Source organism: Natrix helvetica (genome assembly GCF_964273705.1).
Source record: "Natrix helvetica genome assembly, chromosome: 4".
Lineage (NCBI taxonomy): Eukaryota > Metazoa > Chordata > Lepidosauria > Squamata > Natricidae > Natrix > Natrix helvetica.
The window spans coordinates 2,423,267-2,445,956 of NC_138550.1; the positions used below are offsets into that span (position 1 = coordinate 2,423,267).

The 22,690-nt window shown below is 42.8% G+C and overlaps 2 protein-coding genes across 3 annotated transcripts in view; one reads left to right on the forward strand and one right to left on the reverse strand.

Annotated features, from left to right (window-relative positions):
• Positions 1-520: 520 nt before the first annotated feature.
• On the reverse strand, positions 521-11,147 carry MRPL48 (mitochondrial ribosomal protein L48). Its single transcript, XM_081951606.1, has 8 exons — positions 10,914-11,147; positions 8,678-8,730; positions 7,896-7,939; positions 5,509-5,594; positions 4,637-4,809; positions 3,873-3,975; positions 2,197-2,286; positions 521-930 (listed from the first exon to the last, which is right to left on the reverse strand). Exons 1-8 carry the CDS (start codon positions 10,932-10,934, stop codon positions 856-858), a joined length of 645 nt encoding a protein of 214 aa, XP_081807732.1. The 5' UTR covers positions 10,935-11,147; the 3' UTR covers positions 521-855.
• Positions 11,148-16,743: 5,596 nt separating this feature from the next.
• The window catches only part of RAB6A (RAB6A, member RAS oncogene family), a 54,516-nt gene continuing 48,569 nt past the window's right edge, over positions 16,744-22,690 (forward strand). The window contains exon 1 of one of the 2 annotated variants that reach the window (XM_081952903.1): positions 16,744-17,178. In XM_081952903.1, coding sequence (XP_081809029.1) covers positions 17,109-17,178 — 70 coding nt within the window. In that variant the 5' untranslated portion in view covers positions 16,744-17,108. The remainder of the gene's footprint in view (positions 17,179-22,690) is intronic. The other variant, XM_081952902.1, reaches the window with a different exon arrangement.

Genomic DNA, 22,690 nt, shown 5'->3' on the forward strand with positions numbered 1-22,690 from the left:
ATTATTTATTTAGCAATTACAGTTCTGTCTATTTTATCCTCCTCTTATTTATGTATTTATCCATTTAATAATTTTTAATTGTTATTATGTATGATGTTTTTGATATGGACTGTACACCGCCCCGAGTCCCTTTTGGGAGAGGGGGCGGTCTAGAAGTGCTAATTAAATTAAATTAAGTCATCCCAACACCGGCAGCGTGGCAAGAGGTCAGATCTTTTTCTTTTGTGCGCTACTGTTTCGTCGTTTGCAGGGTTTACAGCAGCTCACAAAAGAAACGCCAGGGAGATCTGACCTGGGTTGACGGTGCCCGGCTCTGTTTCAAACAGTATTTGCTTTTAGCAGACACGGTCGTGAAAAGGAGCCTGGCAAGCATCCTCTTGTGGGTGGAAGAGAAATTCTCTCCGCTAATTTGCCGCTAGGGAAGATGACTCATTCAGTGTGTCTGTACTGTACCGAGGATTGGGCAAAGAGAATCACTTTCAGGGCACAGACGCTGAAACGGACAGCTTGGGCAGCAGCACGTGGGGAACATGAGAGATGCTACACGTTGGGTTTTTTCCACTTTTATTTATTTATTTATTTAAAAAATGACTTGGAAAAGGATCTTTCGAGAGGTGCAAGAGGCCAGATTAAGGCGTAGGATGGGAAAGCTGTGTGATAGAACCAAGCTTGCTTGCGCTCTTATTCTCCTGGCCCTTAACGTTTTTGTCGTTATGGGGAATTCTGGGAGTTGAAGTCCATGCATGTTACATTGCTGGAGGATTTTGGGAGTTGGAAGTCCACCCGTGCTGGCTGGGGAACCCTGGAAGAGCAGCTCGAAGTGCTGGAAAGCTTAAATCGGACACCGGCCCCGTCTCACTGCAGTCTGGCCCGAAGCTCATCCAGTTCTGTGCGGACCTTCAGTCGAATTCTGAAATCTTCCTCCGTGTGCTGGAAGGAAAGAAACAAACCCAGCATTTGGATCTTGGTTAATGCAGAATGATGGTTGCTGAAGAAAGTGGCAAAACCTTTGTACCCGTGAAGGTTTAGATCACCTGAGCCAGCTGTGGCTTGGCAGCCCAGCTGGTGGAGGGGAAGAAGGGAATTGGGCCAGCAGGCCAGTGCACACATGCACAGCTCAATCGACACGAGCAGCAGGCTGGCGCACACGCGCATGAGTTCCCACCAGCCACCACTTGTGCAAGTTAAGCTGCACACTTGCACTCTAGGTAGCCCCTTTTGCGGCCCAATTCCCAATAGGCCACGGGTCAGTAGTGGCCTGGGGGGTTGGGGAGCACTGACCAAAGCAATATAATATTTATCAGATACTGAGGCTGCATTTGTGCATTACCCTTGACTAAAAAAAAAAGAAACAATCTTATAATTCAAGATTTTAACTTTGTTTATGTCAGGGTTTATCAGATTGTGAATTCTTCCTTGGGAAATTGATGGGTCAATTGATTGATCCCTGAGAGGTTTGTTTACGCACAGCCAGTTTTATATCCTTCCAGGTTTCAAGCACTGATGACGTAACCTAGTCAGATAATGAAACGTCTGCAAGAAAACAAGCAAGCTCAGAGAGCACCAGGGACCCCACAGTCCTCCTCCTCCTTCTCACACCCCTCTCCCTTCTAGCACTGATGATGTTCCCTAGTTGGGTTATGAAACGTTTGCAAGAAAACAATCAAGTTCAGAGAACACTAAGGGCCCTTCAGTCTTCCTCCTCCTCCTTTCTGCAAACCCCACTCCCTTCTAACACTGATGATGTTCCCTAGTTGGGTTATGAAACGTTTGCAAGAAAACAATCAAGTTCAGAGAACACTAAGGGCCCCTCAGTCTTCCCCCTCCTCCTTTCTGCAACCCCCCCTTCCTTTTAGCACTGATGATGTTCCCTAGTTGGGTCATGCAACGTCATCGTCGTCCTCCTCCCTCCTTTCTAGCATTGATAATGTTACCTAGTTGGGTCTTGAAATGTCTGCAAGAAAACAACCAAGCTCAGAGCACTAAGGACCCCACAGTCTTTCTCCTTCTCACACCCCACTCCCTTCTAACACTGATGTTGTTCCCTAGGTGGGTCATGAAACGTCTGCAAAGAAAACAACCCAGTTCAGAGAGCACCCAGGACCCCACAGTCGCCTTCCTCCTTTTTTAGGTTAAATGTATTGATGGTTTTCATTATTTTAATTCTCTTAAGTGTTTCATTAAGGCCCCACATACCTCTTTCACTAATAGATGGACTCCTTCGGGGAGATTATTCTGAATAATTTCCAAGAAAATGGGACTAAATGTGGCCATCAGTTGATTAATCTGGAGGAACGGAGAAGAGTTGTTTTTCCAGAGGAAAAGAGAAAACAAATTACCAACGTTCGACGTATTACCGTGAATCTCTTGGTTTATCTATTTTTTTACGCCGCCTGAAGATTTCCCCCACTTTCCATTTCAAAAGAGAAGCCGTACAAAAAGCAAGATGCTCAGGTTGCCATAAAAATAATCAAACGATCCAAATAGTCCTCGATTTGCCACCATTTGTTAAGTGACCGTTGAAAGTTAAAAACAGGCCTGGGAAAAAAAAGGGGGCTTGGGACGAGTCCTCACACTTATGGCCGCTACACCATGGTCGTGTGATAAAAATTTGGGTGCTTGGCGATGGAGGACAGTTACCATTTGTGATCTTTCCTCGTCTCCGCTTCCCATAAGCCAGGGGTGTCCAAACTTGGCAACTTTAAGACTTGTGGACTTCAACTCCCAGAATTCCCCAGCCAGCATAGCTGGCTGGGGAATTCTAGGAGTTGAAGTCCACAAGTCTTAAAGTTGCCAAGTTTGGACACCCCTGCCATAAGCAAAGTCAATGGGGGGAAACAGACTCCCTTAACGACCGTGTGATTCACTTAACAATGACAGGGATTCGCTTAACAACAGTAGCAAAAATATCCTATTGGGTACAACTTACTTAGCAGCTATTTTTCTTTCTTTTCCCCCTGTTTCCCTACATTTTTCTCTTCCCTCCTTATTTTTCGGCCGTTTTCTTCTGTATTTTATATGAGAAACCAATCAAAATGAAGGTCACTAGAACTTTGAAATTGGGTCACAAGTAGCTTTTCGTCAGGGTCAGCCATAACCAATTTCGTTGTATTTATTTTGTACAATGACAATAAAGACCATACTAGAACTTCGAACAATCGGTTGATCGACCAGTCACTAAAGCGAGGACCACCTGTACAGATGCCCTGGATTGCAGGGCAAACTGAGGTGGGGGGGGGGGGTCTCGTGGTTTTGGGGCACAAGCTCAGCCTTTCAAGAAAGACTCAACACTCTCTCACTCTGCCCTCATTCAGGAGTTTGAAACGGTATAGGGTTTCCTACCTAGGCAGGGGGTTGGACTAGAAGACCTCCAAGGTCCCTTCCAACTCTGCTACTGTATTGTATTGTATAGTTTGACAATGAAGAGTCTGACAGCCATCCTGCCGTCATTACAGGTAATCGACATACGGCTGTTCATTTAGTGACTGGCTGAAGTTACGACAGCGCTGAAAAAAGTGAGTTTCCACCACTTTTTTTACCGTTGCAGCATATCCACAGTCACGTGATCAAAAATTCAAGACACTTAGCAGCTGGCTCACATTTATGACGGTCGCAGTGTCCCGAATCACAGGATTCCCCTTTCGCGACCATCCAACAAGCAAAGTCGATGGGGAAAGCCAGATGCGCTTAACAACCGTGTGACTCACTCAACAACAGGGATTCTCTTGAGAGCTCTGGCAAGAAAGGTTTGAAAGCGGGACAAGACTCACTTAGCAGCTGCCTTGCTTAGCGACAGGAATTTAGGGCTCCATTGTGGCCGTAAGTCGAGAACTGCCTGTATTTTGGAAAATAAAACCAGACAGGTAACCTACCTGAACGACACGCTGGTGGCTTGTAAGGTGGCTGTCCACACGCACTTTGCTGCCGTGTTCTCCCGCCAACACCAGCTCTACCGTCTTGGTGGGCATGGCATAGCTGGGGAAAGAGAGAGGGGGGGAATTATTATTATCCCACACACAAACACTTGATTGGAGAAGCATTTGTCTGGTTTGGTATATTATTACATTAGCATTAGTATGAGTTTGCATGCAATGAAATGTCATTTTAATGTATGCCGATTAGTGTAATTCAAAGGGACAATGAAGTTATTATTCTATTGTTCTATTCTCTATTAATAGAATAGGGAAGAATAGAATAACTTCACAGTCTTCTCTATTCTATTCTATTCATTTCATTCCTATTCTATTCTTCTATTCCATTCTATTCTTCTCCTATTCTATTCTTCTCTATTCTATTCTATTCTTCTATTCCATTCCATTTTATTCTCTATTCTATTCTCTTTTCTATATTCTGTTATATTCCATTCCACTCCACTCCACTCTACTGTTTTCTACTCTGTTCTGTTCCGTTCTATTCGATTTCCTGCTTGAGCAAGGTGTTAGAATAGAATAACAGAGTTGGAAGGGACCTTGGAGGTCTTCTAGTCCAACCCCCTACTCAGGCAGGAAACCCTACACCACTTCAGACAAACGGTTGTCCAACATCGTCTTAAAAGCTTCCAGTGTTGGAGCACCCACAACTTCTAGAGGCGCATCCTCAGACCTCTGGCTACGTACGGTTGCTAAGTGAGCCTTACCTTTCGACCACGTTGACGGACAGCTTGTTGCAGAGCCGATGGACATACTGAGCGTAGTGTTCGACCAGGCAGACGTCGTAGCCCGTCATCACGATGTTTAAAGTCCCATACTGGTGCTCTGTGCCAGGGTCGATTTCTTTCATCTCCACGTGATTCTTCCTTTTATGAGGGGCCTGGGTAAAAACGACAGCGGGCTTCATTGGCGGTTTATTCAATTTATACAGGTAGCCCTCAACTCACAAAGGTTCATTATGACAGCTTGCGTGCCGGCAGATATGGCTGCGCATGGCTCCTGTGACACAAGTGCCATAGGTTCGCCATCAATACAATACAATAGCAGAGTTGGAAGGGACCTTGGAGGTCTTCTAGTCCAACCCCCTGCCTAGGCAGGAAACCCTATACCACTTCAGACAAATAGCTATCCAACATCTTCTTAAAGACTTCCAGTGTTGGGGCATTCACAACTTCTGGAGGCAACTTCTGTTCCACTGGTTAATTGTTCTAACTGTCAGGAAGTTTCTCCTCAGTTCTAAGTTGCTTCTCTCCTTGATTAGTTTCCACCCATTGCTTCTTGTTCTTCTTGTTCACGGGAATAGAATAACAGAGTTGGAAGGGACCTTGGAGGTCTTCTAGTTCAACTCCATTTAGGCAGGATTCCCTTAGCAATGGTAGCAAGAAAGGGGCAAATGGGGCAAAATTCACTCAACAAGCCCCTTGGTTAACAACATTTGGGGGCTCAATTGTGGTCGTAAGTCGAGGATTGCCTGTAATAGCGCCCCCCCTTCTAATCCAGAGTCCTCAGCCGATAGTCATGTCTCTCTAGAAATCTGTCTTTGACAGAAACAGCAAAGTGAGAGATTTCTAATGCTCACCTCCGGCGGGAGAAGATGTCTATATCGGCCGATACCATGGGTAGGCATGGATCTGTAGTGTCTTTGAAATTTCTGCTGTAGGCTGCCTTTAAAAGAGGAAACAAAAACAAAAAATAATACAGAAAACTTTGAAGGTCCAGATCAGAGTATTTTATAGCCCTTTGCCTGTCCTTGCCCAGCCTGCGTGAAGTCAATTGGAAATTAGAAATCAAAAGAGGGCTGTGAAAATATTTACAGACCCCCTCGCATTCTGGACATAAATTGTTTCAACTCCTACCCTCAAAACGCAATAGAGCACTGCACACCAAGACAACTAGACACAAGGACTGTTTTTTCCCAAATGCCATCACTCTGCTGAACAACTAATCCCCACAACACTGTCAAATAATTTACGAAGACTGTATTACTATTCTTCTCATCCTTCCTAATACCTATCTCCTTCTACTTATGACTATAACCTTGTTTCCTATATCTTTGTGATTATATTGTTTTATTTAGTTTCCTAGTATGATTTTGTTTGCTTATTTAGTATCCTATGACCATCACTAAGCGTTGTATCTTGCGATTCTTGATGAATGTATCTTTTATGTACACTGAGAGCTTATGCACTGGAGACAAATTCCTTGTGTGTCCAATCACACTTGGCCAATAAAGAATTATGTTCTATTCTATTCTATAAAAATCCAAATAAGCGGTACTATGCATACAATACAGCTGCATTGCTTCTATTTTGAAGGGGACTATTTTTTTTAAAAAAAGTACATCTGTGCGTGCATGTTTCTTCCTAGCTTAGGGAAGGGGAAAAAGTGTAAAGCGTAGAACAGAAGGGAAAAGGAAAGAAGAAAGCACTGACTTCCGATTTGTTTTGGTGCAATGGAATAAGGTAATAGCATAAAACCTCAACTTTTTACTTTTATAAAATATACATTAGCCATTTCTATAACAACAGACGTATCTAATCAGCAAGACCCAAAATCAATGTTTCATTTTTTTCCCACCTCGAGAACAAAACCCAGAAGTGGTTTCCATGTAGGAACAAAAGTAATTGTGTTCTTTTCTTTAACCAGAGCAGCAAATTTAGCCATCTCCGCAAGTTCTATCAACTTTTGCAGCCATTCCTCCATTGTGGGAATCAATCGCCTCCCATTTCTGTGTATAAAATAATGTTGCTGCCGTCGACATATATGACATCATTTTCTCTCCCAAATCTTTTCCCATTAAACCCAAAACACAAGTCTCTGATCTTTATATTTACTTTAAGAATCTTGTGCATTAAGATGTGAATCCTACTCCAATATCTCTTTGCTTTGTCACATGTCCACCACATGCGATAAAAAGCCCTTTATTTACTTTTACATTTTCAACATTCATTTAAGATATCCTTATAGATTGACAAGCTATCTGGTGTTGGACACCTACAATACATCATCTTATAACAATTTTCCTTTACATAATAATTTAGTGTAAATTTTAAACCTTTTGCCTAAGAGAACAGACCAGGTAGGTCTGGTACATCTGCAACATTTATAGAATAGAATAGAATAATTTCTTGGGCAGGTGTGATTGGACACATAAGGAATTTGCCTTTGGTGCAGATGCTCCCAGTGTGCATAAAAAGACAAGATACATTCATCAAGAATCCTAAGGTACAACACTTTATGATTTTCATAGGGTACAAATAAGCAATCAGGAAACAATCCATATCACTATAAATCTTAAGGATACAAGCAACAAAGCTACAGTCCTGCAGTCATAAGTGGGAGGAGATGGGCGATAGGAACGATGAGAAGACTAATAGGAATAGTAATGCAGCCTTAGTGAATGATTTGACAGTGGGGAGGGAATTATTTGTTTAGCAGAGTGATGGCATTCGGGAGAAAAACTGTCCTTGTGTCTAGTTGTCTTGATGTGCAGTGCTCTGTAGCGTCGTTTTCAGGGTAGAAATTGGAACAATTTATGTCCAGGATGCGAGGGGTCTGTAGATATTTTCACAGCCTTCTTTTTGACTCATGCAGTGTACAAGTCCTCAATGGAAGGCAGGTTGGCAGTAATTGTTTTTTCTGCCATTCTGACTATCCTCTGAAATCTGTGTCTGTCTTGTTGGGTTGCAGAACCAAACCAGACATTTATAGAGGTGCAGGTGACAGACTCAATAATTCCTCTGTAGAACTGGGGAAAAGCCTGTTTTGTGGCCAACATTTTATTTGCCAAAATGGGATGAATATAACACCCTCTCATTTAGTTATTTATTTATTGAATTTATTTGCCGCCCATCTCGTAGCAATCAATTCTGGGTAGCAAATTCATCATACCACAGCATAGCCCCAAAGATGGTTATTTTCTCAAGGTACGATAAATCGTTTAAAAAACAAACAAAACCTTCTTACCTATAGAACAGATTGGACTCCGTCTGGATGATTTGAATGCAAGGCTAAAAAGCAAAGAGTCAAATAAATCCTTATTATGCTTGGATAGCAGGTACTTCCCATGGGATAAAAATTTTCACAGCTCTCTTGAGGTTCTCCAGTTAAAAAGTAATTAGAATGCAAAGCTCCTAGCTAGCCCAACTGGCAATTTTGCAAATTTATATAAAGAAGTACAAGTCATAAAGCCAAAGAGAACAATCCTGCATTAATTTATTTGTCGTATCAAAATGTGTCCTGTCACACAGCTCCCCATTTACTATGCTTACAATAAGGTTGAGCATCTGAATTCTTCCTGTCCTTTTAGTGATACCTTCCATCAAGACACAAAACAAGATATAGATGTCAATTAATTGGGGCCAGAATGTCTGTTGTTAAGCAAAGCAGTTGTTTAATAGATGGTGCTCAATTTTTTGACTTTCGCCATTGTTGTTAAGCAAATCATTATAGATGCTAAGTGGATCAGTGTTTGCTAAGCAAATCCAATTTCCACATTGAGTTTCCTTGTTAGAAGCCTTCTGGGAAGCTTGCAAATGATGTTGACATAACTCTGAGACATTGTGACTATCATAAATAGATGCTGATTGTAAAGCTCCCAAATCTTAATGAAGTGACCATGGGGATGGATCATAAGTGTGAGAACCAATCAGAGGTCACTTCTTTCAATGCCACTGTAGCCTCAAACAATAGTTATACAAATGGTTGTTAAGGATTATCTGTAATCTGCAGAGCATTGGATATCTCACCTGAAAAGACCACATCCTTGCTTTAAAACAGATTCCTTTCCTAGGGACAACACCTGCAGGAAGAAAGTTAAATCATCAGTTACTGCAATGAAAAAAAATGTACCAGGCTGTTTTCAAACTACAAGGCTACTCCTTCGTGATTTTCTCAAATTGATTGTATAAGCCCAAAACACTGTTGGCAAGAAACCATAATATGTCCCAATGTCCCGCATTTCTTTCTGTTTTGTTTCTCTCACTTTTGCCCCATTTGACAACTTTTCTTGCCATATTTGTTAAGTGAATCATGGCGGTTGTTAAGGGAATCTAGTTTCCCCATTGACTGAGCTTGCCAGAAGGTTGCAAAAGGGGATCGTGTGACCCCGAAACACTGCGACCCATCAAAAAGATGAACCAGTTGCAGTTGAACTGTTGTAAGTCAAGAACTACTTGTAGCTATTCTTGAGAGAGGGGGAGGGATGTTATTTATGAACAATGAGAAAAGCAGGATAAAAATCAAAGAAATGGGTAACATTAAATCCCAAATAAATAAAATAGAAAGGGCAAAAGCAGAGAAATGCAGTTACATCCCTAATTGGGGGGGGGGGGATCCCCATTAAAAAGTGAGAGAAATGGAGTTTTTCTTGTAAAAGAAAAGAACCTGGGCGACTTCATTTTTACACTTTCCATAACACAAGCAGCACCTTTGTAACACATTAAAATAAAGGGTAAAGTAAAGGGTTCATTTAGGGGTAGAACAAGGCTATAAAGTTGATTGATAAATTCATTGCCAGGTCAGCGTGACATTACTAGAATCAGCCAGTGGCAGCTCCAGGAAACTGTCCTAATGGGATTGGGGGTGGACTATTACTCCAAAATGTATGTATTTAAGCCATGTATTCAGATCTATCCAACATTCTATTTCTATCTTTCTAACTGTCAGGAAATTTCTCCTCAGTTCTAAGTTGTTTCTCTCCTTGATTAGTTTCCACCCATTGCCTCTTGTTCTGCCCTCAGGTGCTTTGGGGAATAGCTTGACTCCCTCTTCTTTGGGGCAACCCCTGAGATATTGGAAGACTGCTATCATGTCACCCCTAGTCCTTCTTTTCATTAAACTAGACATACCCAGTTCCTGCAACCGTTCTTCATATGTTTTAGCCTCCTAGTCCCCTAATCCTCTTTGTTGCTTTTCTCTGCACTCTTTCCAGAGTCTCCACATCTTTTCTACATCGTGGCGACCAAAACTGGATGCCGTATTCCAAGTGTGGCCTTACCAAGGCATGGTAAAGTGGTATTAACATTTCACGTGATCTTGATTCTCTCCCTCTGTTGATGCAGCCTAGAACCATGTTGGCTTTTTTGGCAGCTGCTGCACACGGCTGGCTCCTATTTCAATGATTGTCCACTCGGACTTTGAAGATCCCTCTCCCAGTTACTACTGTTGAGCAAGGTACCACCTATACTGTACCTGTGCATTTCGTTTTTTTTGCCGAAATGTAGAACCTGACTTTTTTTACCTGACTTTTTTGTATTTGTAACGTATCTGGCAAATGTCAAATCCTTGCCATTTGAACTCTTGTCAATCTTCAATCTATGGGCATAGAACTTATCCCGGAATGGAGCTGTAGAGAGCTGTAAAACTGATACCTTTGACATGTTCCCCTTCTGTCTAAGAACATATCTCACCTTTCACCTGTGCCCTTCACAACAGGGGGCCAAATGGCCAATCCCGGGAACAGCAAGGAGACAAGACTGATAAAGCTAGTGATGATATTTCTTAACTGTATAAAAAGGAGCTACACCTTCTCTGAGGGTCTAGCTCTTCCCTGCATATCCTTGGGGTATGTTGGGAACAACTGACCATTAGGTGTTTAAACTTTGGTCAAAGATTAAACGCTGGCTGTTATTCAAGCCTCCGTTTAAGTCTCATGTTTGGCTCATTGTGACTTGGATGTCTTCTCAAACTTCTATGGGCCTCAACGTATTCTCAAACCTTCCATTTGGGAGTTTTTCGTTTCTCACATAAAGTTTGGATAAACTAAGAGTAACACCCATCTACCAATAATTCACCCATTCCCCATGCACTCCCGAGGCTCCCCGCCCCCCTTTCCATCCCACCTGCGCTTTCCCACCTTGAGGACCCCCAGATGGGCTGGCTGGGCATGATGGAACCTAGAATCCCGCCCATTCCGAGTACAGCCAGTTGAAGGAGGCAGAGAAAGATGGGGAAAGGAAACCCCCCCCCCCCCAAGATACTTACTTTCCCCAAGGCCGCGCTCATGATCTTCAGCGGCGCCTCCGACCTTCCAGGCGGTAACCACGGCGACGCGGGGAGTAGGGGGTGGGGAGGCTTTGAAATAACGAATCCGAATTAGGTCACCCTAATGCGTTCACCCGCAGGTCCCGGGTCCGTCACTAAAATAGTTCCCCCTTCGAACCTGTCCCGGGGGTTCCAAGTTCTGCGGCGAGTTTATCCCCGCCGCCGCCAATCAGGAGCGTCCTCTCCGTAGTGGCTGTTTTGATTGGCTAAGAAAAGGAGCATAGAGAGGAAAAAACGGGAAGAGATGACTTGCAGGCTTCTTTTAGAATTAGAATTAGTTTAGGATTAGTAGAGATAATAAGAATTAGAAATAGGAATAGAATTTGAATTTGATTTAGAAAGAGGAATTGAATTTGAATGACAATGACAATTTGAATTAGAATTCTTTATTGGCCAAGTGTTGATTGGACACACAAGGAATTTGTCTTTGGTGCAGAAGCTCCCTATGTAACATACAAGCAAGTGATAAATCGTGATCATAATCATAAAATAAAATCATCATAAAAAGCAATAGCACTTAGACTTATATACCGCTTCATAGTGCTTTTACAGCGCTCTCAGGGCTGTAAAAATACTGAGTCAGCATGTTTCCCCCAACAATCTGGTTCTCATTTTACCCACTTCTGAAGGATGGAAGGCTGAGTGAACCTTGAGCAGGTGAGATTTGAACTGCTGAACTGCAGCTAGCTGAAATAGCCTGCAGTACTGAACTCTAACCACTGCGCCACCTCGGCTCTATCATAAGATATAACACAGTGAGAATCATAAGATACTAAATAAAAGCAATCCACATAAATCATAAGACATAACGACAAAGAATTATTAGGTTTTTTTAGACTCAGATCTGCATTTTAGCTCTGTTGATTGGCTTGGGGACTGGATGGGGTCGTTTCATTCTGGAGGGAGTTACAGAGTCCTCAATTTGCAACCATTTATTTAGTGACCATTCAAACTCACAACGGCCCTGAAAAAAAGTGGCTTATGACCATTTTTCACACATTCGACCGTTGCAGCATCCCCAGGCTCACGTGATCAAAATTCAGATGCTTGGCAACTTGGTCGTATTTACGACGGTCGCAGTGTCCTGGGGTCAGGTGATCCCCTTTTGCGACCTTCTTATGAACAAAGTCAACAGGGAAGCCAGAGTCACTTAACAACAGTGTGACTAACTTCGCAGCTGCAGGGATTCACTTCACTTTGGCAAGAAATGTCATAAAACGGGGCAAAACTCATCCAATAACTGTCTCGCTCTGCAATGGAAATTTTGGGTGTGGTTGTAAATCAAGGACTATTGAAAGAAAAGCAATAATAGCTGAACCAGTGGGTCTCAACCTTCCTAATGCCGTGACCCTTTAATACAGTTGAGGTGACCCCCAACCATAAGATTATTTTATGTTTTCCGTATTTTTTTGAAATTCTGTGTTTTTCAATGGTCTTGGGCGACTCCTGTGAAAGGGTCGTTCGACCCCAAAAGGGGTCCCAACCCACAGGTTGAGAACCACTGAGCTAAACGTTGTTTTTGCATGTATCGTATATTTTAGGGACCACTAAGAAATGTTTAGGGCTTAGAATTATGAGGTAGGCAATGTTTGCAGTTCCAAAGTCAGGCGAGCTGACAATTTTAACCATAAGAGTTCGCACATAATCTAGAAATAATAAACTGCTTGTTTCAGTTGCTTAGGCTTATGCTGCTAAATTCCAAGGAAACAGGAACTGTGGGTTAAGCAAAATTGCACGCATTGCTAATCGGAAAATCAGCTTAAAGGCGTTTCTCACACTATCTATACTGGATTAGCAGATACCACACACCAGTGTATTGGATATACCCAGCCCCATTTTAGCAATTTCCTTGTTAATTTTAATGCATTTATTATCTTAATCTTCTATCATTTCATTTTATTGGAAGTTGCCGAGACTCGCAAGAGAGGTAGATGGGCAGTGAAAAATTTTAATGAATAAATAAATAATCTAAGGAGGCTGTGGAAACCAAGCCAATAGGGATTATTCTCTTAATCAGGGATGTCCAACTGTAGGAAATTAAAACCCACCCCTCTCCTAGAAGAATGAAATATCCTAGGAAATATTGAAAAGGCAGAATATTATATTTCCCTGGATAAGGAATGGAGAAACATGTTTCAGGCAGGAAGCAGACTCACTCTTAATAGCCCCCAACTTTGTCAATGGGAAATGGAAATGCCTGTCTATTCTACATAACAAAGGTAGGATTAGCCTGCAACAGAAACTCACCACATGGCATTTATAGAACTCAATCAAGCTTGGGACTCAAAAGATGCACAACCTACAAAGTTAGCTAAGACCTCCCCACCCCTGGGACTCTGACAACCAACCAGAATACATTTCTTACACAGGAACAGGAAACAGAGAGGTGGAGCCGAACAGAGAGTATAAAAAACTCAGGAACTCCTAGCAAACTTTTTCTTTTTCTTCTTCGCCCAACATCTTGAAGCATGTGATCACCTTTTTCCCCAGAACCTCAAACCATGTGATCTTGTCCACCATTAAACCATCTTTCCAAGCATCCTCCATGTTTCCAGTGTCTTTGTCTCCACTTGGAGCTGAACCCAGAAGGACATTTCTTCCAACACAACCTTGCCAACTTTAAGACTTGTGGACTTCAACTCCCAATATTCTGAGGGACTCCGGGAGTTGAAGTCCACAAGTCTTAAAGTCACTAAGGTTGGAGACCCCTGTTCTAAATAACTAATGGTGGGAGTGTGAATGCAGAACCTGTGTTGATCAGGCAGGCTCCTGAATTTTAGACACCTGAATGGAAAAAAATAACCCTTCCTGTAATATCTCTTCTGAAAGCAACATCAGGGTTTGAATGAAGGCAAAGTTCTGCTTGGAGGAGGAGGGATCCAGCCCCCGAGATGTCAGACACAACCAGTGTTACTGGCTTATGATTCAGTCAGCCACAAAATGAAATTAGCTGAGGAAACTATGGTTTGGTTAGCCATGGGTTAATTATAGTGGTGTGCAACTATGTCAACTTTACTACACCCTTTCTGACAGATGGCAGTCCAGTCTCTTCTTGAAAGCTTCCAGGGATGAAGCTCCAACTTCCAAAGGCAACTTCTGTTCCATGGGTGGATTGTTTTCATTGTCAGAAAATTTCGCCTTATTTCTAGTTTGAATCCCTCCCTGATCAGTTTCCATCCATTATTCCTTGTCTGGCCTTCAGGTACCTTGGAAAATAGATTGACCCCCTCCTCTCTGTGCCAGCCTCTCAAATACTGGAAAACTGTTCTCCTGTCTCCCCTGATCCTTCTCTTCACTAGACTAGACATGCCCAGTTCCTGCAACCGTTCACCGTATGTTTTAGCTTCCATTTATCTAATCAGGGGTGAAATTCAGCATGTTCTAACAGGTCCTAGAGACTTTGGGCCAATCACCAGAAGATGGTGAGTTCTAGTCCTGCCTTAGCTATGAAAACTGACTGGGTGACTTTGGGCCAGTCCCTCTCTCTCAACTCAACACACAGGGTTTGTTGTTGTGTGGAAAATAGGATGACAAAGGAGCATTAAATATGTTTGCTGCCTTGAGCTATTTATAATGCCACGAAGATGGGATTAAAAAAAAGTCTGATAAACCCCAAAAAATCAAAATGTCATTAAATTCTTTGAAATACGACGCTTTTCTCTCATTGCCACTAGAAATTCCAGAGAAAGGAAATTCCAAGAGGACAGAGGATGCTTTAGTGACAAGGAAACAAGAGACCAGTGTGGTTGGGGTAGATAAGATATTATGGCCAGGTGGAACTAGAATTGAAATCTCCGGAGACTTCAACCGTCATGCTGCGTGTCGTAAGGTTTGATTGGCAGGTCTCCGCTGGGGCCCCCTCTTGAAATACTAAGATGAATCACGGAGGAAGCTGCTTGTGTTATGAATAGAATTAGATTGTGCCATCCGTTTACCAGAGCTCGGGGAAAGAAAGAAAGAAAAGATCATATAACAATGTGCGGCCTTCAAGGTAACGACGATTTGATGTTCTCGGAGGCAGGTGCTTAGCAACCCATGAGTTCTGCTAATGGGCTCAATCCACTGGGGAGTTTTGTTCTGCAGCAAACTTGATTGAAAGGCGTGGGAATCGTACAGCAACTCGCCGGGAGGGTTGTGCGCCGAGGTGGAGTTGGGCAGCCGTCATTCATTTCTCGATCATTTATCCGTGGGTTCCAGCGAGAAAAGGCCATTGCAAAAGCGCTCTCCCCGCGAGGCCGGCATTCACGAGCCCGCTTTCTCCTCATTTGTTGGGAGGAGACGCCGACGACCTGTGCCATGAATTTAAAAACAAAACCTTACTGATTTTGATGCCTTTCTTTTGAAGACCATTCGAGGTTGGCCCCGTTTCTTGGACAATGAAGCCATTTCGCAGCAGCTTTGTGGTTATCGTAACCTCCGACACAGAACATAGAATAACAGAGTTGGAAGGCACCTTAGAGGCCTTCTAGTCCAATCCCACTTTCTCGAGCAGGAGATCCAAAACCAGTGATGGCTAGCCTTTTTGTCCATGTGTGCCCCAAAAGCGTACATGTGTATGTGTGTGCCCACACCCATAATGCAATGTGCCCTGCCCCCCTGAACATGCATGCAACCTCCCCCCTATGCCCCATTTTGGGCCTAGTAGGCCTCCCTGAAGCCTCCCCCCTGCCCCCTATGGTTGATGGAGTGGGCTCCCGTGACTTGTCCCAGCTTCTGCCAACCTAGCAGTTCGAAAGCACGGAAAAAATGCAAGTAGAAAAATAGGAACCACCTTTGGTGGGAAGGGAACAGCGTTCCGTGAGCCTTCGGCATTGAGTCATGCCGGCCACATGACCACGGAGATGTCTTTGGACAGCGCTGGCTCTTTGGCTTTGAAAAGATGAGCAGCGCCCCCTAGAGTCAGGAACGACTAGCACACATGTGCGAGGGGAACCTTTACCTTTACCTTATGGTATAATGTAGCATAATATAGAATAATAGAATAAATAATATAGTAATATACTCTAATATAATATAGCAATGTAATGTACTATAATATAGCAATGTAATGTAATACACTATAATATAGCAATATAATATATTATAATATACTATAATATAGCAATATAATGTAATATATTATACTGTACTGTAATATAATATAATATAACATATCTCAATTTTTCTGCTTTCTTCAGCCAAGGTGCAGTTCATAACTCTTGGACTGCAACTCCCTTCGTGTCAGGGTGAGGATTAATGAAAGCTATAATGCTGCCTAGTGTAAAGTGAGACGGGCGGAATATAAATTTATTATAAACAATAATAGTCGGGGGCGCCACGTTGCAGAAGCCTTCCCCATTAAGAATGTCCCTGAGACCCGAGCAGGGGGAGGAGGTGCGAGTAACCATGGGAACGAATAACGATTTTCACAAAACCCGCCTCCCCGGGGGCATTTCGACCAATGCTTACCGCCCGTGTGACGCGCAGGTACGCGACGTCAAGACCTCGCAAAACCACGCCCTCTTCTCTTTTCTAAAAGCCTGTCTCTGTCTCTCTCCACACACACCACCGCTTTTTGGCGCCTGCGCACTACTCCTGTTGGCGTCACCCTCCTGCTCCTCCCGACGGTTGGAGCCAAGCGGGTGACCGACGGGCGCTCGTGCCGCCCGGGACCCACCCCTTTCCCTCGTCCCTCCAATCCGCGCGAGGCAAGGAGGTTTATTCCCCTTCCTGATTGGGCAACGGGAGGGCGGGCGGAGCGGTCCGACTGGGAGGCGGGGCCTTGCCTGAGGAGAGGCGGACGGCGGGCGGAGCCGGCATTGCCTCAGCGGCGCCCGCGAGCTGGTGTCGTGGCCGAGGCTGGGCTCGGATCCCGCTTCCCTCAGTCTCGCCCAGAGGAGCTCCCGCCGTCTCCCGATCACCGGCCGCTCCTCCCTCCCCCTCTCCGCGCGTCGGGCCGGGTCCGTGAGGGGAAAGGCCTAACTCTCCTCAGCCGCCTGAGGAGAAGGCCTGAGGCGGCGCTGCCCGTCCTCCTCCTCCTCCTCCTCTTCTCCCCCCCCCCACCCGAGAGTCAGCCGGGGAGACCCGGCGGCGGCGGCTCCTTCTCTTCTCCTCCTCCTCTTCCTCCGGCAGCGGTGTATTACCATCATCCCCATCATGTCGGCGGGCGGGGATTTCGGCAACCCGCTGCGGAAATTCAAGCTGGTCTTCCTCGGCGAGCAAAGCGGTGAGTGGCGGGCCGGCCCAGCGCCCCAATCGGGCCTTGGGACGGCGATGGCCTCAGCCCGGAGACTACAACTCCCATGAGCCCCCGCGCGGGAAAGGTGGCGGTGGGTGAAGGGGATGCGGGGGGGGGGGCTGAAGGGAAAGAGCGCGGGGGCTGCTCCGGGGCCGCCTCGCTTCGGCTCTGGCTTTCATCCAGCTTCGGCAAGGAGACTTCGATCTTTTTATTAACATCGTCGTCGTCATCATTATTATTATTATTATTATCATCTTTATCTTCACCTTCACCATCTACTTCTCTCCTCTTCCTCCTGGTTGCGCTCTGATTTCTTCCTCTGACAAACGAGGGGCAGGAAGGAAAATCAGATGCCCGGGTGGGGCCAAAAGGAGCCTTTTTTAAATTGTTGTTATTATTATTATTTATTAATATTATTTGGTTAATCTTTGGTGAGATTCACAGCCTTTGGGGCTGGTTGGTAGCTCAACAGCTCGAGTCCTAACCAAGGACCTAGGAACTGTTAAGGTAACGTTGGAGGAAATAAGCTTATTATTATTTATTAGAATGATTAATTGGGGGGAGAGGAAGGGTCCTGATCTCATCTTCCTCCTTCTCCCATCCTAAAAAAAAAAATCCTCTTCTTCCCTCTGTATTAAATCACCTTTGCTTTCACTGGATCACTTTTTCCTCCTAAAAACCCAGGAGAGAAAAACCCACCTGGAAAACGTCTGTAATTCATTCACATTCGTTATATTTTTATATATGTTTGTATTCAAAGGCTCGCTGGATGGCCTGGCATTCCCTGCTGCTGTCCCATCATTCTTTGGATGGGGAGGGGGGAAAAACACCCCCTGATTTTAATCCAGATCAGGGTGTCGGGGCCCCTTTCTCAATGGATGTGTTTATTTCCAATTCTGAGGCTTGTCCGCTGCATAATAAGCCAAAACATGGCTGTTGGCAAAGAGTGTTTTGTGAATCCAGCTTAGCATGCTAATTGCACATCTAGTTGCCTGGGTTGATTCGGTAAACCAAGCTGAAGCAATGGGATTTTGGTATTGTGTTATGTCTGAGCCTGTCTTGGTTTTCTCTATTGGTGCATCCGGCATCAGACTGGAAGCTAACACAAAAGATGGAAAGCAACACTGTCATTTTCTTTGGCTGCCTTTTCCCTGTCATAGTTCAGTTGCTAATTTGGAAAGCCTGAGCTTCAGAAATTCTAGCTATTTCTGACTTTGGGATGAATTTTATTGTTTCCTGGATCTGGGAATGCTACATTTTTCTAATAGATTTTTTAAAAAAATCTGTTGACTAGCTCCATTAGAAGAGCCTCATGCCGGGAAAGATTGAGGGCAGAAGAAGAAGGGGACGGCAGAGAAGGAGGTGGCTGGATGGAGTAATGAAGCAGTAGGTGTGAGCTTAAATGGATTCCAGAGGATGGTAGAGGACAGGAAGGCCTGGAGGAACATGGTCCATGGGGTCGCGATGGGTCGGACATGACTTTGCAAAGCTCCACAGAGCAGTGATGGCACCGAGTGCCCAAACCGAAACTTGTGTGCATGCCAGAACCCCGGAAACTCGAAGACCAGCTGGCCAGTGTGCATGCGTGCGCCAGCCACTTGGTCTTTCGGTTTCTGGTACACACATGAGTGACAGCCAGCTGGTCTTTGGGTTTCTGGCTCTCTGGCACGCACAAAAATAAGCTGACCAGTGCACATGTGCATACCAGAAACCAGAAGAGCAGCTGGCGATGGCACATGTGTCCACAGAGGGGCCACTGCGTGCCACCGATTCACTATCATGGCCATAGAGTCTTAGTTTTCCCCATTAACTGCATTTTAAGATTTTCTGTAATTTATTCTTTTGCAGGGAAGAGCTAAATCCTCACTCAAACTTTGAAACCTTTTGCTGAATTTAATCTGGGATAATTTAGTAGTTTTAAATTCACCATAAGAATTTAGCTTGAATCCCCACCGTAGCAAAAATGAAAGTGTTCTTTTAGGATAAATACATACTCAACCCTCAGTTCTATGCTGAGATTTTCAATTTGATAAAAGAATAAGGAACAAACGATTAGCATGTGATGGTGCACCTGTGCCTGATAGTGTTGATTGGGTTGGAAACTAGAAAGGGCTTTTATATACATATTTTGAAAGATCACCAAATTTGTTAAGGACTGAGACTTTTAAAATATTATTTTGGTCAGGGCTGTAATTTACTGTTTGTCTGATTTGGCCCAGTTCCTTCAGTGGAAGAGTGATAGGATTCATTAAGAAAGAAAAGGTACCATAGATTTTCTCAACTATGATTGGAATTGTCTTTGTGGTAAAGCATTGTAACAGGTCTGCTCGAATGTAATTGCCTTCACTCTTCGAAAATGAACATTTCTATTAATGTCATGCTTCTAAAAATGATTACAGAATATTTTACATAGCTACAAAGTAAAATAATACTGCTGATTCATACTCTGTTTTGATGGTTCAATAGGATGCAGAGTGAGATGAAACGTTGACAGTTTGCTTTAAAGGCAGGCATTGAGTCTTAGAAACAAAACACTTCAAGTAGTAATAATAGTCTAAATGTTTACTATAGGATATTTCTTGTATCTTCTCTACTTTCCCATTCTTCCATCACCATCAAAATCTGGAATTCCTTATTGCTTTCATTATTTTGCAGGGGGGGAAGAACCACTTAATCATAAAATATCTGTTTATGGAATGATTTCTCCCTAACCTTTCTAGTTTAAAAAAATACTAACTAACCAACGGAGACTAATATCTTGAGATCATGAACGGCTACATTGATATGCAAGGTGTGTTTATGATTCTGGTGGTATATGAATGGAATCAGTAAAAATGCTAAGGTGAATCTGTTTAAAATACCTTCATATGTTTATTAAGTTTATATGCTGCCAATCTCACACGTAAGGCAAGTCATAATGTAAATACTTCCAGTGATTGCCATTTGACTCAGGAATCATAATTTTCCATCAGTTAGGAATAATGGATTTATTGTCTGATATATTGTTTCATGCCATTGCTTATATGATACAGCAAATATGTTGGTGGCAAACAGACCACAGATCTAAATAAAATTTAAGGCATCTTTATGATAGATTAAACAGTATTATTTCCACGTGAAACCCATATTTTCTGAAGTGAATGGAAATTGAATTGTGCATGTTTCTTATTTTAATTTTCCTATCACTTATATCTACTCCAGACCATGGCAGGTTTCTGTAAATGTTGAGCTGTATATGTGCAGTATTGTTTATGAATATGTTACTGGTTTAATTTGTGCTTGAATTCTCCAAATTTTCTCCAAGAAAGCACACTGTGTGTAATCTCCCCCCCCCTGAAAAACAAAAGCCCCAGGGAAGTGAAGCTAAAAAAAGTCATTACCTGAAGTTCATCCAATGAGCTTCCTGTCTTTAGAAGAAGTGTTCTCTAGACCAGAGGTCTCCAAACGTGGCAACTTTAAGCCTGGAGGACTTAAAGTCCGGCCAGGGAATTCTGGGAGTTGAAGTTCTCCAGGCTTAAAGTTGCTAAGGTTGGAGACCCTTGGTCTAGACTCTAGCTCACAAACTTTTATTTATAGACTTCTTGTAGGCTACTAATGATCTTTTGTGATGAAAAGTAGACTACAAATGAAATAATGAAAACCATAATATTATTCATTTCCTTGGTGATCTGTTAAAAAAAAATCCCTTTATTGTCTAGCTTTAAATAGTTTCTAAAGATTCTTCATTCAGGAATTGTCTTACTTAGCAAAGACTTATGGATATGACTCCGCAATAATTGTTTCATTATTGCAGAGATGAATGAAGCTACAAATAGAGATTTCTTCACTGCAGTACACAGAGATCAAAGCCCTTACATAGGCATTTGCACAGGATCTACATTTTAAGATTTTTCTTTCACCTTTCCAGGACAATGGATACAGTACTTGGTGGTTTTCTTGATGGTCTTGGAAGTCACCTGATTAGGGTTGACTTAATGGTTCCATTTTGTATATATAGAGAGAGTTTGTGTGCTTGAGAAACTAAATGCTACTTAGATGGACTTCAGACAATGACTTTTTTAGCCTCATTTCCCAGGGGCTCTTTTTCAGGGGGAAAAAAAGATGACAATAATATGCTTTCTTGGAGGAAAGTTGGGGAATTCAAGTCTAATGTCTGTACCTGAGAAGCTGAGAACAGGATGTCAGCCAAGGGTCCTCCCCTCCCTTACATCCATCAGTTAGTATTTGGACTCATATTGTTCAGGTTTTCAAACTTGATTTATATAGCTATTAGCCATGATAACTGTCCCTCAGGATATTTTCTATAAAGTACTGTTGCAAGAGTTATGAAGCACACTGGCAGCACTATAAAGAGCAGTGTTTTTCTCTAGAGACAATTATAATTGTTACTTCAGAGAAAGATGAACAGAGTAGAGAGAAAACAATATACAACCTAAATTGAAAGATCCTGAGGCATATACTTTGAATATATTTGCTGGAAAAAAATCAGCCTGTCTTACTGCTAGGTTTAATAGCATGGAGTGTTGCAGTTGCAGTGGTTGGTACATTTGGAGTTTTTAGAAGTAGTTGACAACTTATAGGAAATTACTTTAATACGGCACTTCAGGTCTCTCTTTTTATTCTGGCAGCATAAATCTTCCTGTTAATTGTTAATGCTTGCTGATTCTTCATTTAAGTTCAGGTCCCCAGTTTTAACAAGAGTAAATATTGATTTACATGGGTGCTACCGGAGATTCGATAGTCTGCAGTGATTCTATTTTTATGTATGCTTAAAAATATATTCTATTTAGAAATGGAAATGGCAACTGATCTATACAAATAATAATAATAATAATAATAATAATAATAATAATAATAATAATAATAATAATAATAATAATTCAGCACCGATATTTCAATGCAGTTTGGCATGGAAAAATGCGCCACTGTATCCATAAAAAGGGGCAAAATCACTACATGTGAGGGAATTGAAATGCCCAATGGCCAACTAATTAAATGCAATGAAAATGAAGCCTACAAATACTTAGGCATTTTGCAGTTGGATAACATCAAACATGGAGAAGTAAAAACTATTGTCAGGAGAGAGTACACCAACAGAGTTAGGAAAATTTTGAAATCCAAATTAAATGGTGGAAATACAATCAAGGCCATAAATACCTGGGCAATACCAGTTATAAGATACACAGCTGGTATAGTTAACTGGACACAAACTGATTTGGACATTTTGGACCGAAAAACCAGAAAACTAATGACAATGCACTACAGTTTACATCCACGTGGTGACACTGATAGACTATACCTGCCCCGAAAATCAGGTGGCAGAGGATTATTACAAGTGAAGCAAATAGTTGAAGAAGAAAAACATGCACTGGCTGATTATTTAAAAGAAAGTCAAGAACATCTATTAATCGAAGTAAAGAACAAAAATCTATTGAAGGCCCAACAGACGAAACAAGAATACAGAAAAGATGTGATAAAATCAAGAATGGAGAGTTGGCAG